General features: G+C 63.6%; 2 protein-coding genes across 9 annotated transcripts in view; one reads left to right on the top strand and one right to left on the bottom strand.

Annotated features, from left to right (window-relative positions):
- Window positions 1-7,315, top strand: part of TMPRSS6 (transmembrane serine protease 6) — a 33,180-nt gene extending 25,865 nt beyond the window's left edge. Inside the window, exons 12-17 of one of the 3 annotated variants that reach the window (XM_079141619.1) lie at window positions 144-257; window positions 2,238-2,354; window positions 2,544-2,712; window positions 3,466-3,737; window positions 5,240-5,376; window positions 5,817-7,315. In XM_079141619.1, coding sequence (XP_078997745.1) covers window positions 144-257; window positions 2,238-2,354; window positions 2,544-2,712; window positions 3,466-3,737; window positions 5,240-5,376; window positions 5,817-5,975 — 968 coding nt within the window. In that variant the 3' untranslated portion in view covers window positions 5,976-7,315. The remainder of the gene's footprint in view (window positions 1-143; window positions 258-2,237; window positions 2,355-2,543; window positions 2,713-3,465; window positions 3,738-5,239; window positions 5,377-5,816) is intronic. The other 2 variants (XM_079141618.1, XM_079141617.1) reach the window with 2 other exon arrangements.
- A 423-nt stretch (window positions 7,316-7,738) lies between these two features.
- On the bottom strand, window positions 7,739-17,431 carry KCTD17 (potassium channel tetramerization domain containing 17). Of its 6 annotated transcripts, XM_079141658.1 has the most exons (9): window positions 17,190-17,429; window positions 16,007-16,115; window positions 13,616-13,707; window positions 12,813-12,908; window positions 11,360-11,485; window positions 10,036-10,135; window positions 9,801-9,872; window positions 9,365-9,455; window positions 7,739-8,587 (listed from the first exon to the last, which is right to left on the bottom strand). In XM_079141658.1, the coding sequence occupies exons 1-9, from the start codon at window positions 17,373-17,375 to the stop codon at window positions 8,518-8,520; spliced, it is 942 nt and encodes a 313-aa protein (XP_078997784.1). In that variant the 5' UTR covers window positions 17,376-17,429; the 3' UTR covers window positions 7,739-8,517. The 6 variants fall into 6 exon arrangements, 5 of the variants coding, with proteins under 5 accessions (XP_078997784.1, XP_078997785.1, XP_078997786.1 ...); XM_079141659.1 differs by lacking the exon at window positions 9,801-9,872; XM_079141660.1 differs by lacking the exon at window positions 9,801-9,872 and having other exon boundaries at window positions 10,067-10,135.
- Between the last annotated feature and the right edge of the window lie 904 nt (window positions 17,432-18,335).

Genomic DNA, 18,335 nt, shown 5'->3' with positions numbered 1-18,335 from the left:
GTGGTGGCACTCAAGCGCATAGTGGCTGAGAAAGATTTGTGATCACTCACAGGATTTGTGGGCAGTAACACACACATCCTACGGGCACCGCTTCCCAGCCTGGTCCTTGGGTGACCTCCTGCCTGCCCCTCTCTTCCCTGCAGTGTGCAGAGCCACATTCCAGTGCCAGGAGGACAGCACGTGTGTCTCACTGTCCAGGGTCTGTGATCAGCAGCCCAACTGCCTCAACAGCAGTGATGAGGAGCAGTGCCAAGGAGGTAGGCAGGGCCCACAGGGTCTGCAGGGGGACCAGAGGGGCACAGGGCAGAAGGGCTCCCCACCCTTCTGCACATTGCCCAGCAAAGTCTCCTGCCCTCTTGACCAAACATCCACCAATTTTCTGTACCTATGCCAGTACAACCATCTGTGTCTGTCCACTCACCCACCCATCCTGTCCATCCATCCATCCATCCATCATGGTCTCCCACATCACCATGTTTGTCCACTGATTGATAAAAACACTTATTTATTCACTTACCCATCCAACCATCTCTCTCCCTATCCACTGAGCTGTCAATATACTCATTTGTTGATTTTCTCAATGACCTTTCTGGCAGTCCACTGTTTCATCCACCCACCCACCCATCCATCCATCCACCCTCCCACCCATCCGCCCATCCACCCATCCACCCTTCCACCCATCCATCCATCCATCCATCCATCCATCCACCCATCCACCCACCCATCCATCCACCCTTCCACCCATCCATCCATCCATCCATCCATCCACCCATCCACCCACCCATCCATCCACCCTTCCATCCATCCATCCACCCACCCATCCATCCATCCATCCACCCTCCACCCATCCGCCCATCCACCCATCCACCCTTCCACCCATCCATCCATCCATCCATCCACCCATCCACCCACCCATCCATCCACCCTTCCATCCATCCATCCACCCACCCATCCATCCATCCACCGTTCCACCCATCCATCCACCCACCCACCCATCCATCCCACCCACCTATCCATCCATTCATCCACGCACCCATCCAACCTTCCACCCTTCCACCCATCTACCTTTCCACTCGTCTACCCTTCCACCCATCCATTCATCCATCTATCCATCCATCCATCCACCTCCATCCATCCTTCCACCCATCCATCCATCCATCTATTCATCCATCCACCCTTCCACGCATCCATCCATCTACCCTCCCGTCCACCCACCCACCCATCCATCCATCCATCCATCCACCCATCCACCTTTCCATCCATCCATCCATCCACCCATCCACCCATCCACCTTTCCATCCATCCACCCACTATCCACCCATCCACACATCCACCCATCCATCTATCCATCCATCCACCCTTCCACGCATCCAACTATCTACCCTCCCATCCATCCATTCACCCATCCACCCATCCATCCATCCATCCATCCATCCATCCATCCATCCATCCACCCTTCCACCTATCTACCCACCCATCCATCCACCCATCCCCCCATCCATCTATCCATCCATCCCCCCATCCACCCATCCATCCTTGCAACTGACCAACCAGGCAACACATGCAGCCCATCCATTGATAGACAAGGCAGTGCTTGAGGAAGTGGGAATAAAAACACGTGAGAGACGTGGCCCGTGCCCTCCTGGGGTTACCTGTCAGTAGGAGGACATGATTGGTGGACTCCTCTGACCAAAATCTGGACATTTTGTCCAGTAGTGTGAGAAGACTGGGGGTGTGGAAGGCTTTTTGGAGGAGGCAGTTCTAGGCCTTGAGGAGAGCTGGCATTTAAATAGGGAGGGGAGGCAAGGAGATTGGGGTGGACTAGCTGGGAGCAGCAGGCTCCCTATGGTGAAGAGCAGCAAGGAACAGGTGGGCGCCCAGCAGGGACAGGGAGCCCTCGTGTCAGGGGAGGCTAGCCCAGCCCTGGGACCCTCATCTGAAAGGGGGGCGCCGTTCCACCTTCCGGACCACACAGGAGGAGGGCACAGGCTGTGGTCCTGAGCTGCATTCTGGGAAGACACAGCCTTGTTCTGGGCGGACCTGGCAGAGGGCAGCGGGGCTGCTGGTGGGGGGCGAGGCCGTTTAGAGGAGACCCTGAAGGAGTCAGAGACCCGCGGTCCGACACCTGCCCTCCCCCAGCTCCTCTGGCCTCCTTTGGCACCATCTTCGCTGGGCCTCGTTTTGGAAGGCTGCCTCGGGGCTCGGAGACCCAACCTCTGTGCCCCCCGCCCCGCCAGGAGTGCCATGTGGGACATTCACCTTCCGGTGTGAGGACGGGAGCTGCGTGAAGAAGCCCAACCCCGAGTGTGACGGGCGGCCCGACTGCAGGGATGGCTCGGACGAGCGTCACTGTGGTGAGCCTGCCCACAGGGGCTGGGGAGTCTGGGGTCCTGTGGGAGGCTGGAGGGGCCCTTGCCGTGTGTCCCTCTCTGGCCTCTGGCGCCCCGTGTCTCTGCATCTCTTCCCTGTGCGCTTCCTCTGTCCCTCCTTCTTACCCGCTCTCCTCCCCTCCTCCTCTGCCGACCCCTGACTCCCATCTCCAGACTGTGGCCTCCAGGCTCCCTCCAGCCGCATTGTGGGTGGGGCTGTATCCTCCGAGGGTGAGTGGCCGTGGCAGGCCAGCCTCCAGGTTCGGGGTCGCCACATCTGTGGGGGGGCCCTCATCGCTGACCGCTGGGTGATCACAGCTGCGCACTGCTTCCAGGAAGACAGGTGAGGAGGTGACTCGGGGCGGGCCACATATGGTGGGTAGGGAAGGCCCAGAGGGAGCTCCGCAGAGGCCACTGGGACGCTGGTGATGTGGCTCCTGCTCCACCAGGAACCCACTGTGGCTGGGCGCCTGGCTCAAGCCCTGCTCTCCCCTTTGGTATCTTTACACTGGGTCCGTGATTCAGTCGCTCACTGAGCAGTTTGTTGTGCTGCTGCTATGTGCCGGGGCTGGACGCTGGGGCTAGATAGAGGACGGAGCTGCCTGAGCTGGTGGTTAACCTTGACACCCTGGCCGTGAGCTGAGCTGTGCAGGGGGCAGTAGGCAGGGCAGGAAGCCTTACTGGGCCCCACTGCCCCCACTGCCCGCTTTCCCATCTGTTTGGTAGGCGGAACCCCCACCACCCCCAGACCAAGTCTGGAAAGAGGGCACACACGCAAAAGGAAAGAAATATTTGTCCAGTGTTTGGCTGATACTTAACACGTGTTCTCTTTGGGACGTACCCGTAGAAAAGCCATTCCCGCCTCAGTGAGGGCGGGAGGCCTGGAGAGGCACACACTTACCCAGGCGGAAGGGGCTGGGGTTGGGGCTGGGGTTGGAGCCGGTGGGCAGCCCAGGCCCGCGCTCAGCTCGCTTCACCACCGGCACTGAGAGGACAGAGAGGGTGGGCGTGGGCAAGGCGCCCCAGGTGGGGAGCTGGCGGTCACAGTGCTCTCTGATGCGAGGAGCGCTGAGCACACCTTCCCCACCCGCCCCAGCATGGCCTCCCCGGCGCTGTGGACCGTGTTCCTGGGCAAGGTGCGGCAGAACTCGCGCTGGCCCGGCGAGGTGTCCTTCAAGGTGAGCCGCCTGCTCCTGCATCCGTACCACGAGGAGGACAGCCACGATTACGACGTGGCCCTGCTGCAGCTCGACCACCCAGTGGTGCGCTCGGCCACTGTGCGCCCCGTCTGCCTGCCCGCGCGATCCCACTTCTTCGAGCCGGGCCTGCACTGCTGGATCACCGGCTGGGGCGCCCTGCGCGAGGGCGGTGAGCTGGGCGCCTTGGGGGCGGGGCGGCGGGTGTGGGTGGGCCTCGCGCCCCCTGGGGCCTGAAGGGGGCGGAGCGGGACCAGATCCAGGTCTGGGATTGGGTCCGGCTGGATTTTAATCCTAACGGGACCCGTGGGCCCTGCCTCCTCCTGTCATCCATCTGAAGGGCATTTAGGGAAAAGCGAGGTCGTGGCCACACGGGTGGGCGAAGGAGCAGGCAGGCGCTGACTCGCACCTCTCGCGGGTAATCCTGGGACGGGGCATGTCCAGGAGATTCTTAATTTTTAGCACTTTTCACGTGTGGACTGAATTTGGGGAGAGCGTGATTTAATATAATCCGCCCAACTTAGGGGAGAGTATAACAGCCCCAATTTTGGAATGAGGAAACTGAGGCCCAGAATCATTTAGCTGCTGCTCAAAGTCACTTGGCCAGAGCGCTGTGTAGACTGGAACCCAGGACTGCCTGCCTCCAGGTGCTGGCTCTTCCTGCAGTTCTCGGAAATGGGTTTCTCCCTTCCGGACTGCACAGAGAGCGCTGCCCATCTCTTGAGCCCTGTCTTGTGCACAGGGGCTCAGCTGGCAGAGCCACAGCCTTGCCCTGCAGTTCATGGTGCTGGCTGCAAAATGCCCACCGCGACTGGAGTCCTGGAGGTAGGAAGGTGGGAAACGTTTCTCCTCGGGTGCTGGGGTGGAGCCCTGGGTCTCTCACGTTCCAGGCAAACGTTCTACCAGGAAGCCACATCCACAGGAATGTGGGAGACTGAGGCTCGGGTGAAAAGTGACTCGCCAAGCCAGTGACACAGTAGTGGCGAAGCCAGGCTTGGTCCACTGTTCTGTTCAAGCAGTGACGAGATGAGCGCCTGCTACCCGCCAGGGATCCCAGCTGAAGGCACATTCTCAGAGGGAGTGCCTTAGCCGACAGGGACGGAGGCACGGGGTGGGGAGGCTCTGGGGAGCCCAGGCCTGGAGGGTGAGCCGGCAGCGTCCAGGGGACCGCAGGTGCTCTCCGTGAAGGCACAGGTGTGGGACTGGAGACCTGGGGACCAGACCAGCAGCCAACTGGGGCGGGGGGACGTGTGTGGGGAGCAGCGTGACTGGGCAAGGGTCGTGGGTGGACACGGGCTCGCAGGCCACTGGGAGGGTCTCAGGCCACGTGCTCCTCATCTGCACCTAGAACCACCTGGGGGCTTCAAAACCCCAGCGCTGGGTGCCACCAGTGCGTGTCAGAGCTCCCCAGGGGACGCGAGCAGAAGCTCTGGGCGGGATAGTGAGGACTGCTCAGTGTTAGGGGGCCAGGGAAGGACTCGTGGGCGCCTCAGGGGGCGCAGCAGAGCAGGGCCGAAGGCACTTGGTGGGTGGCAGGAAAGCTGGAGGAAGACTTGTCCAGATGGGCTTGCAGGGAGCCAGAGCCCAGTGACAGGCACAGCAGGAGACGGGGGCTCTTGGGGTGCAAGGGACGTGGGCACTCAGACCCGTCCACGGTACCTTGGCCCACGGTAGGCCCCACCAGCAATGTCCTGCAGAAGGTGGACGTGCAGCTGATCCCGCAGGACCTGTGCAGCGAGGCCTACCACTACCAGGTGACACCGCGCATGCTGTGTGCTGGCTACCGCAAAGGCCAGAAGGACGCCTGCCAGGTGACTCCGGGCGCAGGGACTGGTGGGGAGGGTGATGCTCACATCCCCCGCCACTTGCCACCAGGTCCTGGCCTTCACTCGCATCAGCCTGCTGCAAAGGTGGCTGTCCCCACTTCATAGATGAGACCGAGGTCCAGGGAGGCTGCAGGGTTCACCCAGAGGTGCGAGGCCTCAGGCTCAAGCCCAACCCCTGCCCACCGTGAGCCTGGGGCCAGGCGTCCGGCAGTACAGTGGACACTGGAGGCGGGGTGGGTGGAGTCATGGACAGGGACTCACATCCACATTTCCAGGCCAGGCAGGGCTGGCCTGTCCCCCAACAGTTTCCAAAGGAGATGTGACTTCCTTCCCATCACCTAGCAAATTCCCCAGTCAAGGCTCGAGGCTGTCTGACCCTGTAGGAGGCAGGCACCCCCCTGATGCCACCCCATCTCCTCCCTCAGGGTGACTCTGGTGGCCCCCTGGTTTGCAAGGAGCCCAGTGGCCACTGGTTCCTGGCAGGACTGGTCAGCTGGGGCCTGGGCTGTGGCCGGCCCAACTACTTCGGCGTCTACACTCGGATCACAGGAGTGATTGGCTGGGTCCAGCAGGCACTGACCTGAGAAGCTGCTGCACTCGGAGTTGGGGTCATCTTCTGCCATAGGCAGAGCCCAGGGCGCCCGTGCAGGAGGGGCATTCCGGGGGCGTGGCCCTGTGGAGGGTGGGGGCTGGCACCTCAGGGGCCTGCTCCCTGCCGTCTGAGGCCATCAGCAGGGGTGGAGACTCCTGAGGACCCAGGCCCTGCACCTCATCCTCACTGGGGACCGACTGCTGGGAGGGGCTCAGCAGTGATGATGCTGGCTCCTAGGTCCCCAGGAGTGTCTGAGACCCCCACCGCGCCCCAGGCAGAGGCCATCTGGGCGAAACCGGTTCCACAGGACAGATTCAGCTGTGAAGCCTCTGGGATACTTTGGGGGTGCGGGTGGAAAGTGCCTGGTTGGAGGGACCCTCAGAGCCTGGGAGACTGCCAAGTGGGCCAGCAGCCACCATAAGCCAAAGGGAGGGGCGGCCCCAGCCGCAGAGCCCTGAGCCGCCTTGCCTGCCCCCGGGGCCTCCCAGCCAGACTCGTGGGAGGCCAGCTAGCCTGCCCTGTGAATAAAGCATGGGGCCAGCCTCACGCCCAACTGAAGTCATGCCGCCTCCTGCTCAGAATGTTTGCCAGGTGTCTGGAAGGCCACCATGGGGACAGTGGAGCCCACCAATAACTGGAGCTGCCAGGGCAGTTGCCCAGGCCCTGTGAGAACCCCTGGGCTTCGAGGCCAAGGTTTGAGGACCCTCAGGCCAGAGTTGGGGGTGGTATGAGTGATGGGCTCCTTCTAGAACCTGAGGGGAACCCAGAACTTGGAGAGGGCGAAGAAGACATCCTCACGGGGCCGGGTGGAGCCCGGATGCTGTCCTCGGTCTGCCACTCCCTGCTCCAGAAGGACGCACCTCCCAAGTGGAGTCCTTCACAGCAGGTCACCTGCTCCTACTGCGCGTTGGGCTTCACCTGAGACGAGATCCTGACCTTGCCAGCTGTGTAACTGTGGAGGTCAGGGAAGCTGCCCAGAGGGTGTAGACAGCTGGGCTCCAGGGCGGCCAAGGGAGGGCAGGGCTTCCGGGCCAGGGAGGGACATAGGCAGGGACAGAGTCCCCCCAGGAACACAGTGTGCGAGCAGAGAGCCAGCTGTGGGCAGAGCAGGCTGAGGGGCCTGAAGGCGGTCAGAGACAGACGGGCTGGCATTCCCAAGCCCGGTGCCAGCGGGGCTGGCGCTCTTGCGAAAGCCCCCAGGGGACTCTCACCAAGCTGGACACGGAAAGGGAGCACACCTTCAGAAGCAAGTGTCCCCAGCGGACATAGTGACGTCCTCTAGCCTGCAGCTGGGCAGGAGGGTGTCCTGGTCTGGAGGGGCCTCTGCCTTACAAGGGGGGGGCTTGCAGGATGAGGGGCTGGAAGAAGCTGGCAGGGAAGTGAGGGGAGGGTCAGACTGGAAGAGGTGGGGCAGCAGGCCCGGCATCCACACTTCCTACGACCTTGGAGCCAGGGTAGCGGCCTCAGGAGGGTGAGGTGGGCCCACAAATGGCAGGCTGGGGAAGGGGGCATCCAGGGAGTCTTCCCAGAGGGGCTGCCTGGCGCTCCTGTGTGTCCGTGGGGCACGGGAGGTGTTGATGGCCCTGGCCCTGGACAGAGGACCCAGCTGCCATCCCCACCTCTCCCCCAGCACACAGTAAGTGACAGGGGAGGGCCCAGGGCTCGAGGGAGGAGCCCGTCCCTCTGAGTTGGTCTGCGTCCCCTTGAGTTAGCCCCCATCCCAAGAGTGGTCCCGAGACAAAGTGCAGCCAGGTTGGGCTGTTTCTTCGGGTTTTATTCCATGGTGGGTTCGGACGCTGCTGAGGCCAGTGCCCATCCCAGGCAGTCACAATGCCGGAGGGGCCCCTCGCTCAGCCCCGTCACACCCAGACCCTGCCTTGGGTGGGGTAAGGGCAGAAGCCCCTTCCCTTGTTCCTGCATAGCCACTGTGCCCCAAGCAGGCCAGGGCACCTGCCAGCAGCACACGGGGTGGGAGTGGACGTGGCCCAGGCCAAGGCCAAGTAGCTTGTCCCTTCTACAGGGCCAGCCCCATGCCCTACACCCACCAATACCTGAATCTCCACTGGCAAACAGTGTCCTGCTTGGGACCGGCTAGGCCCTCCCCAGCCAAGGGGGGTGAGGGAGAGCAGCCCCGACTCTCAGGGGCTCCCAGGGACCCTGTCCTCTCTGCACCCCCAACAACCCTATTGGGGAGATTACCCCACTGGACTCCCAAGGAAGCTGAGGCTCAAGGAGGTGACGTGACAGGGCCAGGAGAGAGCACATCCACTGTGCCACAGGGGCACCCCAGTGAGGGGACAAAAGGTGACGGGAGACATAGCTGGACAGTGCCACACTTTGGCCATGGGCAGGTGGCTCTACCCAGGGGTCTCAGGGCCCACCTCAGGCCTTGGGAGGTCCCAGTGGGTCCCCGCCTGGCCCGTGGAGGCAGAGGCAAGTCATGGCCCTGGAGGTGCAGGCATAAGTGGCGGGGGACAGAGTGCTTCTTCCTTCCCGGGCCCGGGGCCCACCCCTTGGTACAAAAATAAAGGATTTCAGATGGGAACCCCAAGTCCCTGCAGGTGATCTGGGACCTCACATCCGGGTGCCTCTGGCTTGTAATAGCTAGAAAATAAGAGGGGGAAGGGGCAGGAGGACAGGAGGTGGGGGTCAGAAAACCGGGGGGGTTCAAGGAGGGGTGCAGGGGTCAGGAGAGGCAGAGGGCAGAGGGAGGGGGAAGAGGGGAGAGAGAGAGGTGAGTGAGTCACGCGCTTCCAAGGAGGGTGGGGCTGAGGCCCAGAGAAGGCGTCAGAGCCGAGGGGGAAGCAGGAAGGGCGGGAGCCAGCTAACTCGGGGAGCCCGTGCCCCATCTGGGGCTGAGTGGTGGCCGCTGGGGAGGCCAGAATGGTGGGGCAGGATGGGGCTGGGAGGCGCAGGTCACTGCTATCCCAGGGAAAGGAGTCACAGAGAGCAGCTGTCTGTCCCCATTTTATAAGCTCAGAGAGGGACAGTGAGTTGCCCAAGGTCACAGCAGGCAGATAAGACTGCTGGGGACTTGCAGGCACCTGACCAAGGCGTTCCCGCCACCGTGCAAGGCTCTGCTGCTGCTGCTGACTCCCCAGTGGCCAAGGTATCCGCAGTCGGCCTGGCCTCCGCCCTGCCCCAGAAAGGGGACCCGGTGCCACACAGCGATGCTGGAGCTCCTGGCCCGGTGGGGAAGCTTCAGCTGTCCTTCCCTCCCAGCCCTCGCTGCCCACAGGAGGGCGGGGGAGTCCCGCCTGCTAACTTTCCTCTGCTCTCAGCGGGGTGGGAAGGTCAGCAGAAAGCCAGCTCGAGTCCAAGGACAGGACAGGAGCGCCCGCCTTGCTTCCGCCCTCCCTCCAGCTCCGCCAGGCTACAAACCAGGGATGGCAGCTCTGGGGGTGGGCGAGGGGCCAAGGAGAAGCCCTCACTGCCAGCTCAACCTCGGGTCTGAGAGGGCGCCGACGGGAACCTGCAAGGAGGGAACGTGAGGCGGAGCAGGAGCGGTGGGCAGGGCGGGCGCGCCAGCCTCAGAGGTGCCCAGCAGGGCTGGTGGGCACAGGGGCAGGCACGCTGCGCCCCTCCTCCCCAGGCTGGGGGGCAGGAGGTGCCAGGAGGGGCATGGGGGGCGGCAGGCAGGACACTCTGGGATGCAGGGCTAGGGGACCCGGGGGCAGGGCGTGGGAGGCCGGGCCCAGGGCCGCCCCAGGATGGAGGCGAGAGCAGGCAGAGAGGAAACCGGGACAGGGGCAGAGAGGGAGGAGGCAGGGGGCAGATGAGATCCAGGAGGAGGAGGTGGGTGGAGATGAAGCAGGACCTCCAGCGGGGAGCGGAGGAGGAGGCGGCGGTGAGAGGGAGGGAGGGTTAGCGGGATCCCGAGGTGACTGGGCTGCAGAGAGAGTGAGAGAAGGGCGTCACGGTCCCGCCAGGCGCCAGGCAGCGGAGCTAACCCTGCGGCCCGCCCGCAGCCCCCCGCGGCAGCGGCTCCAGCAGGGAGCAGGGAGGGAGGTCCGCAGGCGGTCAGCGACCGTCCTCCCGGGGGCGGGCTGCACCTTTCTCCTGTGCATCCGCCTCCACCTGCACCTGTGCCACCTCCACCTCCTCCACCTCCTCCTGCTGCTGCCGCTGCTCCTCCAGCTGCTCCTCCACGCTCTGTGCCAGCCGGAGACCCAGGGAAGAAAGAGCGTAGACACTGACGAGGGGGCCGCCACCGGCTGGCAGCTGTCCCCGGGACCCCTACCTCAGGGCGGAGGGGCAGGCAGAGTGGAGGGCATCCCAGGGGAGAGGGCTGCGGCCACAGCGGCTGCCGCATCTCCTCACGTCCCCTGGGAAGTGTGGGGAGGGTCTGCAGGAGCCAGCAGGGGCCCTTCGGGGTGGCATCAGCCTGGCTGCCGGTACATGAAGCTGGGACGCAGGTGGGTGTGAGTGGGGTGTCTGCAGGAGTGCCTGGGAAGTTCTTGCTTTGGGAGGGACCAGTAGGAGGCCCAGGAGGCCCCTGGGCAGCACCAACCAGACCAGGGATACCAGCGACCATGTGTGGCATCCCAGGCCCGGGCTGCCAGCCTGTGGCAGCAGAGCCTCAGACTCGCTGCGCTCCTCCGAGTGGCCAGTTGCTGGCACTGGTTGCTGAGGTGGGCGGGAGAGCCACAGCGGGACAGGGCGGCAGGCAGACAGACAGGAAGCCAGAGCTCACAGGTCTCCTCTGCACAGGACAGGTGCCCAGAGGGCACACTCCTCCTTCCCGGCCTGGCTGTCTGCCCTGCCGCCCACCGAGGCCCGTGAGACTTCAGCCAGCTTGGTTCCGGGGGACAGGAGCCCTACTTGAGCCCTCCCCAGCGTGCAGGGGCTGCCAGGCGCGCCCCACGGCCACCTCCGGCAGGGTGGCGCAGAGCCAGTTCCCACGGGGTTCCCTGAGCCCCTGGTACAGTGCCCAAGCAGGAGGCCTTGGTGAGGGCAAGGCTGCTGGGCTTGGCTTCCCTGTCCTGGCCTAGGCTGGCTGGACATTCATTGGCCCTGGGCATTGGGGATCCCGAGTTCCAAGCATGAGGCAGCAGAGAGAGCAAGTGCCCGCCCCCACCTCACAGAGAACACGGCGAAGACCTGAGAGGGGACCTTGCACCATGCCCTGACCCCCAGTTCAACTCTGCCTCAGGCCACGCCAGCTGTGGCATTGAGCCTCCCTGGCCGTGCCCTTGGGACAGTCCCTTTACACTACTCCCCTGCCGGGGCCTGGGTAACCGGGTGAGCAGACATGTCCACAGCAGCATGGGATGGATGGATGGCTGGACCACGGGGTCATGGATGTGCAGGAGGGGAGGGAGTGGCAGGGAGGGTGGGGCAGGGGTGGGGCAGTGCCTCCACACAGGCCGGGCTCACCTTGGCTTTACGGCTGGCCTCGGAGCTCGGGCCATGCGGGGAGCTGTGGAGCTCCTTGGACACCACGCACAGGAACTCCGCCTGGTCCTCGCTGCCATAGTTGTAGGAGGAGCCAATGTTCACCAGCTGGAGGGGGAGGTGTGACATCGCACCTTAGTCACCTTCATGCCAGCCCTGGCTTTCCAGAGGGCACCTCTGGGCAGGAAGCCAGGGGGTCTCCCTCCCACCCGTGCCCCCTGCCGTGGTTGGACCCGAGCTCTGGGGGAGGGTGGCGGTGGCACCCCCACCTACAGCCCAGCCCACGTCCAGCATCCAATGTTCAAAAGCAGGTGGGGGCCTGCAGTGGGCATGCTGTCCCCAGATCCCAGGGGTGGCTACAGCAGCCCCAGGACTAGGCTGCACGGTGAGCACCACGGGCTGGTGCCAGGCTCCTTCTCGCTCAGCCTGAGCACCTCTGCAGCTGCCAGTCTCTTCCAGGCTCTTGGGGCTGCCTTTGGCCAGGGTCCCTGGAATCACCAGAAGGCCAGGCCCTTCTGGCTAGCACAGTCCTTGCACGGAACGGGTCTCCTGCAGCTCTCAAGGCCCTCAATCGGAAGGCAGGGACACTGGTCACCCCACTGGCAGCAGAGGCTGGAGGTCCCACCGGGAAGAGGTGGAGCGGGGTCAGGACCTGGGACCGCTTCGCATCCTCTGTGGGGTCCTAAGGACCTCAACGTCATCCTTTGGGCAGGTGGCATGACACTAGAGCTAACGCGAGGCCCCACCCATCACCCAGGCCTAGGATCCTTGCCGATGGCCTTTCTGATTTTCCCCAGTCCTGTGAAGGAGGACCCTGAGGCAAGGTGCTGGGCGTGGCCAGGGCCGGAGCGCGTGGGGGAGGACTAGAGGGAGCCCAGCTGCAGCTCCTGGGCTGGACTGCCACTCACTGCCCAGCCTCACTCAGTTTCCATGGGCAGGGTTACTGGTGCGTGGTGTGGTAAGGGCCTAGCCAGGCCCTGCTCCCTCTGAGGAGGTGGACGCCAGCTGAACACCCCAGCAGGGCATACATGGAACTCTTCACCCGCCTGGGAGGCGCAGAGGCACCAGGGGTATCCCTGCAAAGCTCTGCCTGGGGCTTCCCTGAAGGGGCAATGCTTGTGATGGCCAGTACCTCACAGGGCCCTGGAGTCTGCCTGTGGCATCGTTCCAGGAGGCGTGGCCAGGCGGGCTCCACTGCCCTCTGAGCACCAGGCTCCTTGCACCTAGGCTGCGGCTCGGGCCACGGATGTGCTCACACCATGGCAGGGCTACCACCTGCTGCCGAGCACTGACGCAGGCTGCCGACGCCACTCTGTGCCCTGGGCAGCCTTTCCATTGATTGAGAAGGTCCCTGGTTAGGGCTATGGCGGGGACACAGGCTGGCAGGCTGAGAGTCCCTCACCGGCCCCGCCCCGGCCCCCGCTGCCCCGCCCACCTGCTCAAAACGCCAGCCGTCCGACATGGTGGAGACCATCTGCGTGAGCTCCTCCTCCTGGCACTGCAGCACACGGTACACGTGCTTGGGCGGCACCTGCGGGCAGAGGACCCCATGCGGCAGCTGTGGAGGCCCCGCCGCCCTGGCTGAGCCCACAGAAGCAGGTGCTTGAGGACGGAGGGAGGGAGCCGCGTGTGCGCGCCCACTCCGCCAGTACTCTCCCGCCACCCTCTGCATTACAGGGTTTTCACTGGGGGCTCAGAGAAGCCACCAACGCGAGGGTGGCAGAGCCAGGACTGGAGCACAGATGATGGGGGGTTGGGGGGGGGCAGAGCCTGGACATTCTGGGTCATCAAACAAGCCTCCCTCCTCAGTCCCTGGGCTGGGAGGTGGCCTCTCCCGGTCCCCAGCCCGCACTCCCAGGGTTGGAGGAGAATCTCTCCACCTTCTCCTGCAGACCAGTTACTGAGGCCTGGGGTCCAAGCTCAAGCGACCAGTGTTGTGCTCACAGAGGACGGCCTGGCCCAGGGTGGACAATGGGCTGATCCTGCATGGTCCCCTGCAGGTCCTAGTACCTCCACGTCAACCCCCTTTCACCTGTGGGGACAACTCTGAGCACTAAATTCCACAAGAGGAAATTAAGGTTCACAGAGGGGTGAGACTAGCTTAGGGTCACACAGAAAAAGGAGCCCAGCGAGGCAGGGACAGAACCAGGGCCTGGGGTGGTGTCTGTCCCCCCCCCCCACTTCCCCCTGGGGGTCGGGGAGATGGCTCCTGCCTCTCCCGGCCAGCTGGCTTCCCACCTGGGTCACCGTGTAGTCCTTCTCCTCCATCCGGTCCTTGATGATGCGCACCAGCGGGCCGATGTTGTAGAACTCCGCCTCCTCCAGGACCCCTGCAGGAGGGCCTGCGTCATCCTGCTGCCCCGCCCGTGCGCCCCGCCCCAACCCACCTCCCGCTGGGCGGGCCGCACAGGGTGGCCAGGGTAAAGCGGGAGGGAGCTTCGCTCCGAGACCCCACGCTGCCCACTGGCCAGCACTCAGCCTTTCCCACTCTGTGGAGGACGGGGACCAGGCCATCGGCCAGGCGCAACCTGGGCTGCTCCGGGCCATGGGGCACAGGCTGGTGGGACCCACCCACCACATCCTGCCACTTATCAAGCATGAGCTGTGCAGGCCTGTACTCAGGTGACATCCTCACGGCCCTGAAGTTGCAGACCACACGTGGGCGCTCATCATTCCACTGAGCGCATGGGGAAGCCCAGGCTCCCAGGCAGGAGCAACCTGTCAGGGGTGGGCAGGAAGCGCAGCGCTCTGGACGCTGGCTTGGGTAAGTGCTTCCCCAACCACCACACTCCACGGTTTGCAAAGCCCCCACGTGCTCCTCGCAAGTGCTGGGGACAGAACAGGAGTGCTGGGGACTGTCTCCATTTTACAGTCGAGGTCACTGGAGAGACTAAGGAAGCCACTGCCCAGCCCACCCATCAAGTCGACCGAGTGTCCAGGGCATCTGGACCTCCCTAAGGTCCCGCGGAGCAGGGCACCTTCTGGTCCTTTCCGTGACTGGCCTCTGGGCTCCCTGGGAACGGACAAGAAGTCTGCTGGCCGTCTACAACGTGGATAGGGGCCCTCACCAGACCCTGACCACAATGGCACCCTGATCCCAAAATTCCAGCCTCTGGAACTGTGAGGAATGAGTGTGTTGTTTAAGAGCACCCAGGCCACAGCACCCAGGCCACAGCACCCAGGCCGCGGCACCCGACATACAGCCCAAACTGACAGATCCGCCCTGCTGTGTCTGGTGCCCACGTGGGACCTAAGGGAGAGGCGGTCAGGAAGTGTTGCTCTGTGTGGCAGACCCCTGCCCATGTCCTGTGGAGCAGATATCTGACCTCAGGGCCAGCTGCTGTGCACCCTCCACCAACCCAATGAGGCCACTGCTGCTGTCACCCCTATCACCAATGGGGGCTTGGAGGCACAGGGGCTCAGTAACATTCCCAAGGTCACAGCTAGACGGCTCCACTTGGACCCCAGTTGTCTGGCCCTGTCTGAAGGTGCTGGACCTGCAGAGCTCGGAGAAACCAGGAACCTGTAAACAGGCGCTGGCTGTGACGCAGCTGGAGCGCTCACCTCCTCTCTCCTGGGACAGGCCACACCCAGGGCCTCTGTGCTCTCTGGGGGCTGTGGGCAGAGCCAGGTCCTGCAGCGAGGTCTGATGCTGAAGCCCTGCTCTGTGGGGAGCCTCGTGGTCTGCAGGTCACTGTATGCCACAGGGGTCAGTAAGGGGATATGCTGGCCTAGAGCCGGGAGGGAAGGGCCAAGCCAGAACCCACAGATGCACGGGACTCATGGCAGGGGACTTGTGGCAACTACAGTCCCATACATGCTCTCCACAATGCAGGTCACTGCCCTTATTTTAGAGACACTTGTGGAGATGTGGAGAAAAGTGACATGTCCAAGCTGGCCCAGCTGGTGAGCTGACCAGAGCTACACCCTGTGACCCAAGCAAAGTGGATCTAGCATAGACTGCAGTTCCTGCCCTGGCTGGGGCCTGCTAAGTGACCATTCTCCAGTCCTGGCTTCCAGTCTGTCTGTTAGGCCCAGATGTGGGCCTACACAGGGACCTACTGCCCAGGCCTGGGAGGGGCTGAAGCCCTGCCAGGGAGCAGGCACCCCACCCCCTCTCCACCCACAACCAGCACTATGTTGCAGAGGCTGCCAGATTTGGGGAAGAGTCACCTGCTCCGCCCACCTGCTGGCTACAACCCTCACCAGCAGAGTCTGAGATACCCGACACCCAGCCCAAAGCCACAGCTCTTCCCACTCCCATCTCACCCTTGCCCCCCACCCCAGCCTCTGGGAGTGACTGCCCACATCTGGCTTCCCAGGAGGCCAGGAAGAAAGGGCATCTCTGCCAGCAAACAGGCCTCAGGGCCTCGCTGGCTTCCCCTATCCTCTGGGTATGTCTCTGTCACCTCCCTGACATCACCCAGTGAAAGCTGGGGCCTGTCAGCTTGGCAGAGACCCTGGGACTCAGCCCTGTCTAGTATGCGAAGAGGCAGAAAACACAGGATTTCATCCAGCTGGAAGAAATGGCTTTGGGCCTCTGGCAGGCCATGGCAGGCAGGCTGCAGAGGGTAGGGCTAGGACATGGGCCCCACATGGGCCCCAGGCCAGGCCCCTGGACCAACTCACCCTCCTCAGCCATGTCCTTGTCCAGCACCAGCTTGCCATGCCGGAGGAAGTTCAGGATGGGCCCAAAGTAGGTGGGGTCGCGGTCAATGAGGTAGGCCCCGGTCTCATCCTATGGAGGAGAGGGCCAGCAGTGAGAGGAGTGAGGCTGTACCCTGGCATACAGCTCTCTCTACAGCCCCCAGAAAGGACTGCAGGGAGCAGGAGAGAGTGGCAAGATGGAGTAATAAGGCTCTGGAGTCAGTCGGACCTGAGTTCAAACCCTGCCTCTGCCTTTTCCAAACTGTGTGACCTTGGGTCAATAATTTGGCCTCTGAGTCTCTTTACCCCCTAAGTAGGGGTCACTGTGAGCACATAGGGAGAAGAGGTCTGAGTGGCACCTGGCCCAGGGTACGGCTCAGTGAATGTCTTTCTTTGAGAGCCCCCTGAAGCCAGCCCCTGTCCACTGGGTCCCTTTTCTTTCAGGGAATGTTTACAGGTCCCCAAAGGAGCCGCTCTCTCATTGGACACTGGCAGCCTGCAGGGAGGCAGGGCGGGCATCAGGACAACTCTAGAGAGGTGAGGGGGACTTGCCCAAGGTCACAACATCCGAGTGTCATGGGACAGGGGACAGGGAACCTGAGAGAGCATCTTCAGATCAGCACCTCTGGTTACAGAGGAGGGGCTGAGCCCAGAGCATGGATGGCTCTCACCCAAGGTCATGCTGGCAGTTTGCAGCAGAGCTGAGCAGAAGCCCAGAAATGGTGTCCCTGGACCAGCGCTCCTCCCAGTCGGGAAAGCACCCCAAGACTCCTGTGCCCGCTCCCGGACCCCTCGGCCGCCCACACCCGGAAGGAAGGTGCGGGCAACCTCAGCAACTCCGTGCCCAGCGTGAAGTCCTGTACGGAAAGCAGAGAAAGCCCTGCCGTCGGCGCCTCCCCGCAGCCCAGCGGAGGGGAGAGCCCCGATCCGGGGCAGGGCTCCAGGGCTCCAAATGGCCGCGGCCTGCGTTGTCCCGTTGCCACGGCAATGGGCAATCGCTGCTCAGCTCCACTTCCTCCCCACGGCTGCCAGTTCCTCCCGACTCCGGCTCGGCGGAGGGCAGCCCATCGGGCCCCCACGCTAACGGCCGGGCCGGGCCGGGTCAGGCCGGACGGGAAGCCCGTGCGGGGAGCGGGGACCCCGGCCCGCCCGCCCGCGGGCTCACCCGGTCCGACTGCAGCTCTTCGCCCTGGCACAGGCGGCTGAGGAAGGACTTCTGCTCGCGGCACAGCGTCTGCCGGGTGGTCAGGAACACCGTGCCCCCCACGTTGAGCCGCACCCACTTGCCCCAGCCGCCCGCGGCGCGGCCGCCCGCCCCCGCCGCCGCTGCTTCCCCGGCCTCCATCCTCATCGCTCGCCGCGCTCTGCAGCCTCCGCTCGGCGCCCGCGGCCCCGCGCAGAGCTTGCCGGGAGCTGTAGTCCGCGCCGCGGGACCGCCCCGCCCCGCCCCAGGCCCCGCCCCGCCCCGCCCACAGGCCCGCGCGAGGCGCCTGTCCTCCCTCCCTTCCCCCGCCCGCCCCCGGGAAATCCCTGGACCACGTTCCTGTTTAGGGACGGTCAGGCCCCGGACCCTGAAAAAAATTGACACCCCAAACCAGCAGCCCTCCCATGCGTTCCCCTCTCTGTTGCTTTTTCCTTTGTGCAGTCCGGGCTCTCAAGGAGCTGATTGAAGAAACTTCTCCCTGGAATGCCCTTAACGTTTACCTCTGTCTGATTCCTAATCGGGGCGTAGGGAGGCTGCAGGGGTGGAACCCAGGGCCTCCCGTGCTAGCAGGCACTCCCACGGAGCCACACCCCCAGCCCGGTTCCGGGAGTTTTTCACTCGGTCCTGTGGGGAGGGTCGCAGGGATGAGGGTGGGTTCTTTACTCCACAGAAGTTCTTCAAGTTCAGCATAGTTGGACTTAGGGCTGGCTAAGCACCTTGCGTATGCCAGGTGCTTTGTGTACACGCATGTCTTATTCACCTGAGCTCCCAGCAGCTCTGCAGGGCTGGTATCACCTGCCCATCTTACACATGGGGCCACAGAGGTGAAGTGGCCCAGCCCAGCCAGGTGGGTTCCAGGTGCATTGCCACCACTGAGACCCCCTCTCCTGAGCATCTGCTATGACTTGTCAGTGATCTCTGCAAAAGATTCCCAGGGAGGAAGACTAGAGCTCGAGAGATTAGTCAGTTTGAATCCTGGCTTTTGCAGGCTGTTTTGGGAGAGGTCTGGGTGTGGGTAAAGAGCCCCGCTGAGCGCCCTAGTTCTTGGCTGGAGCCATGTCAGAGGTGACTCCATGAGTGAGGAAGGCGATCTGGGGGAGAGAGAGG

The sequence above is a fragment of the Sciurus vulgaris genome, assembly GCF_902686455.1.
Source record: "Sciurus vulgaris genome assembly, chromosome: 5".
NCBI classification, from domain to species: Eukaryota; Metazoa; Chordata; class Mammalia; order Rodentia; family Sciuridae; genus Sciurus; species Sciurus vulgaris.
Note: the sequence above shows the minus strand (reverse complement) of the source record. Positions and strands in the feature narration are given on the sequence as shown.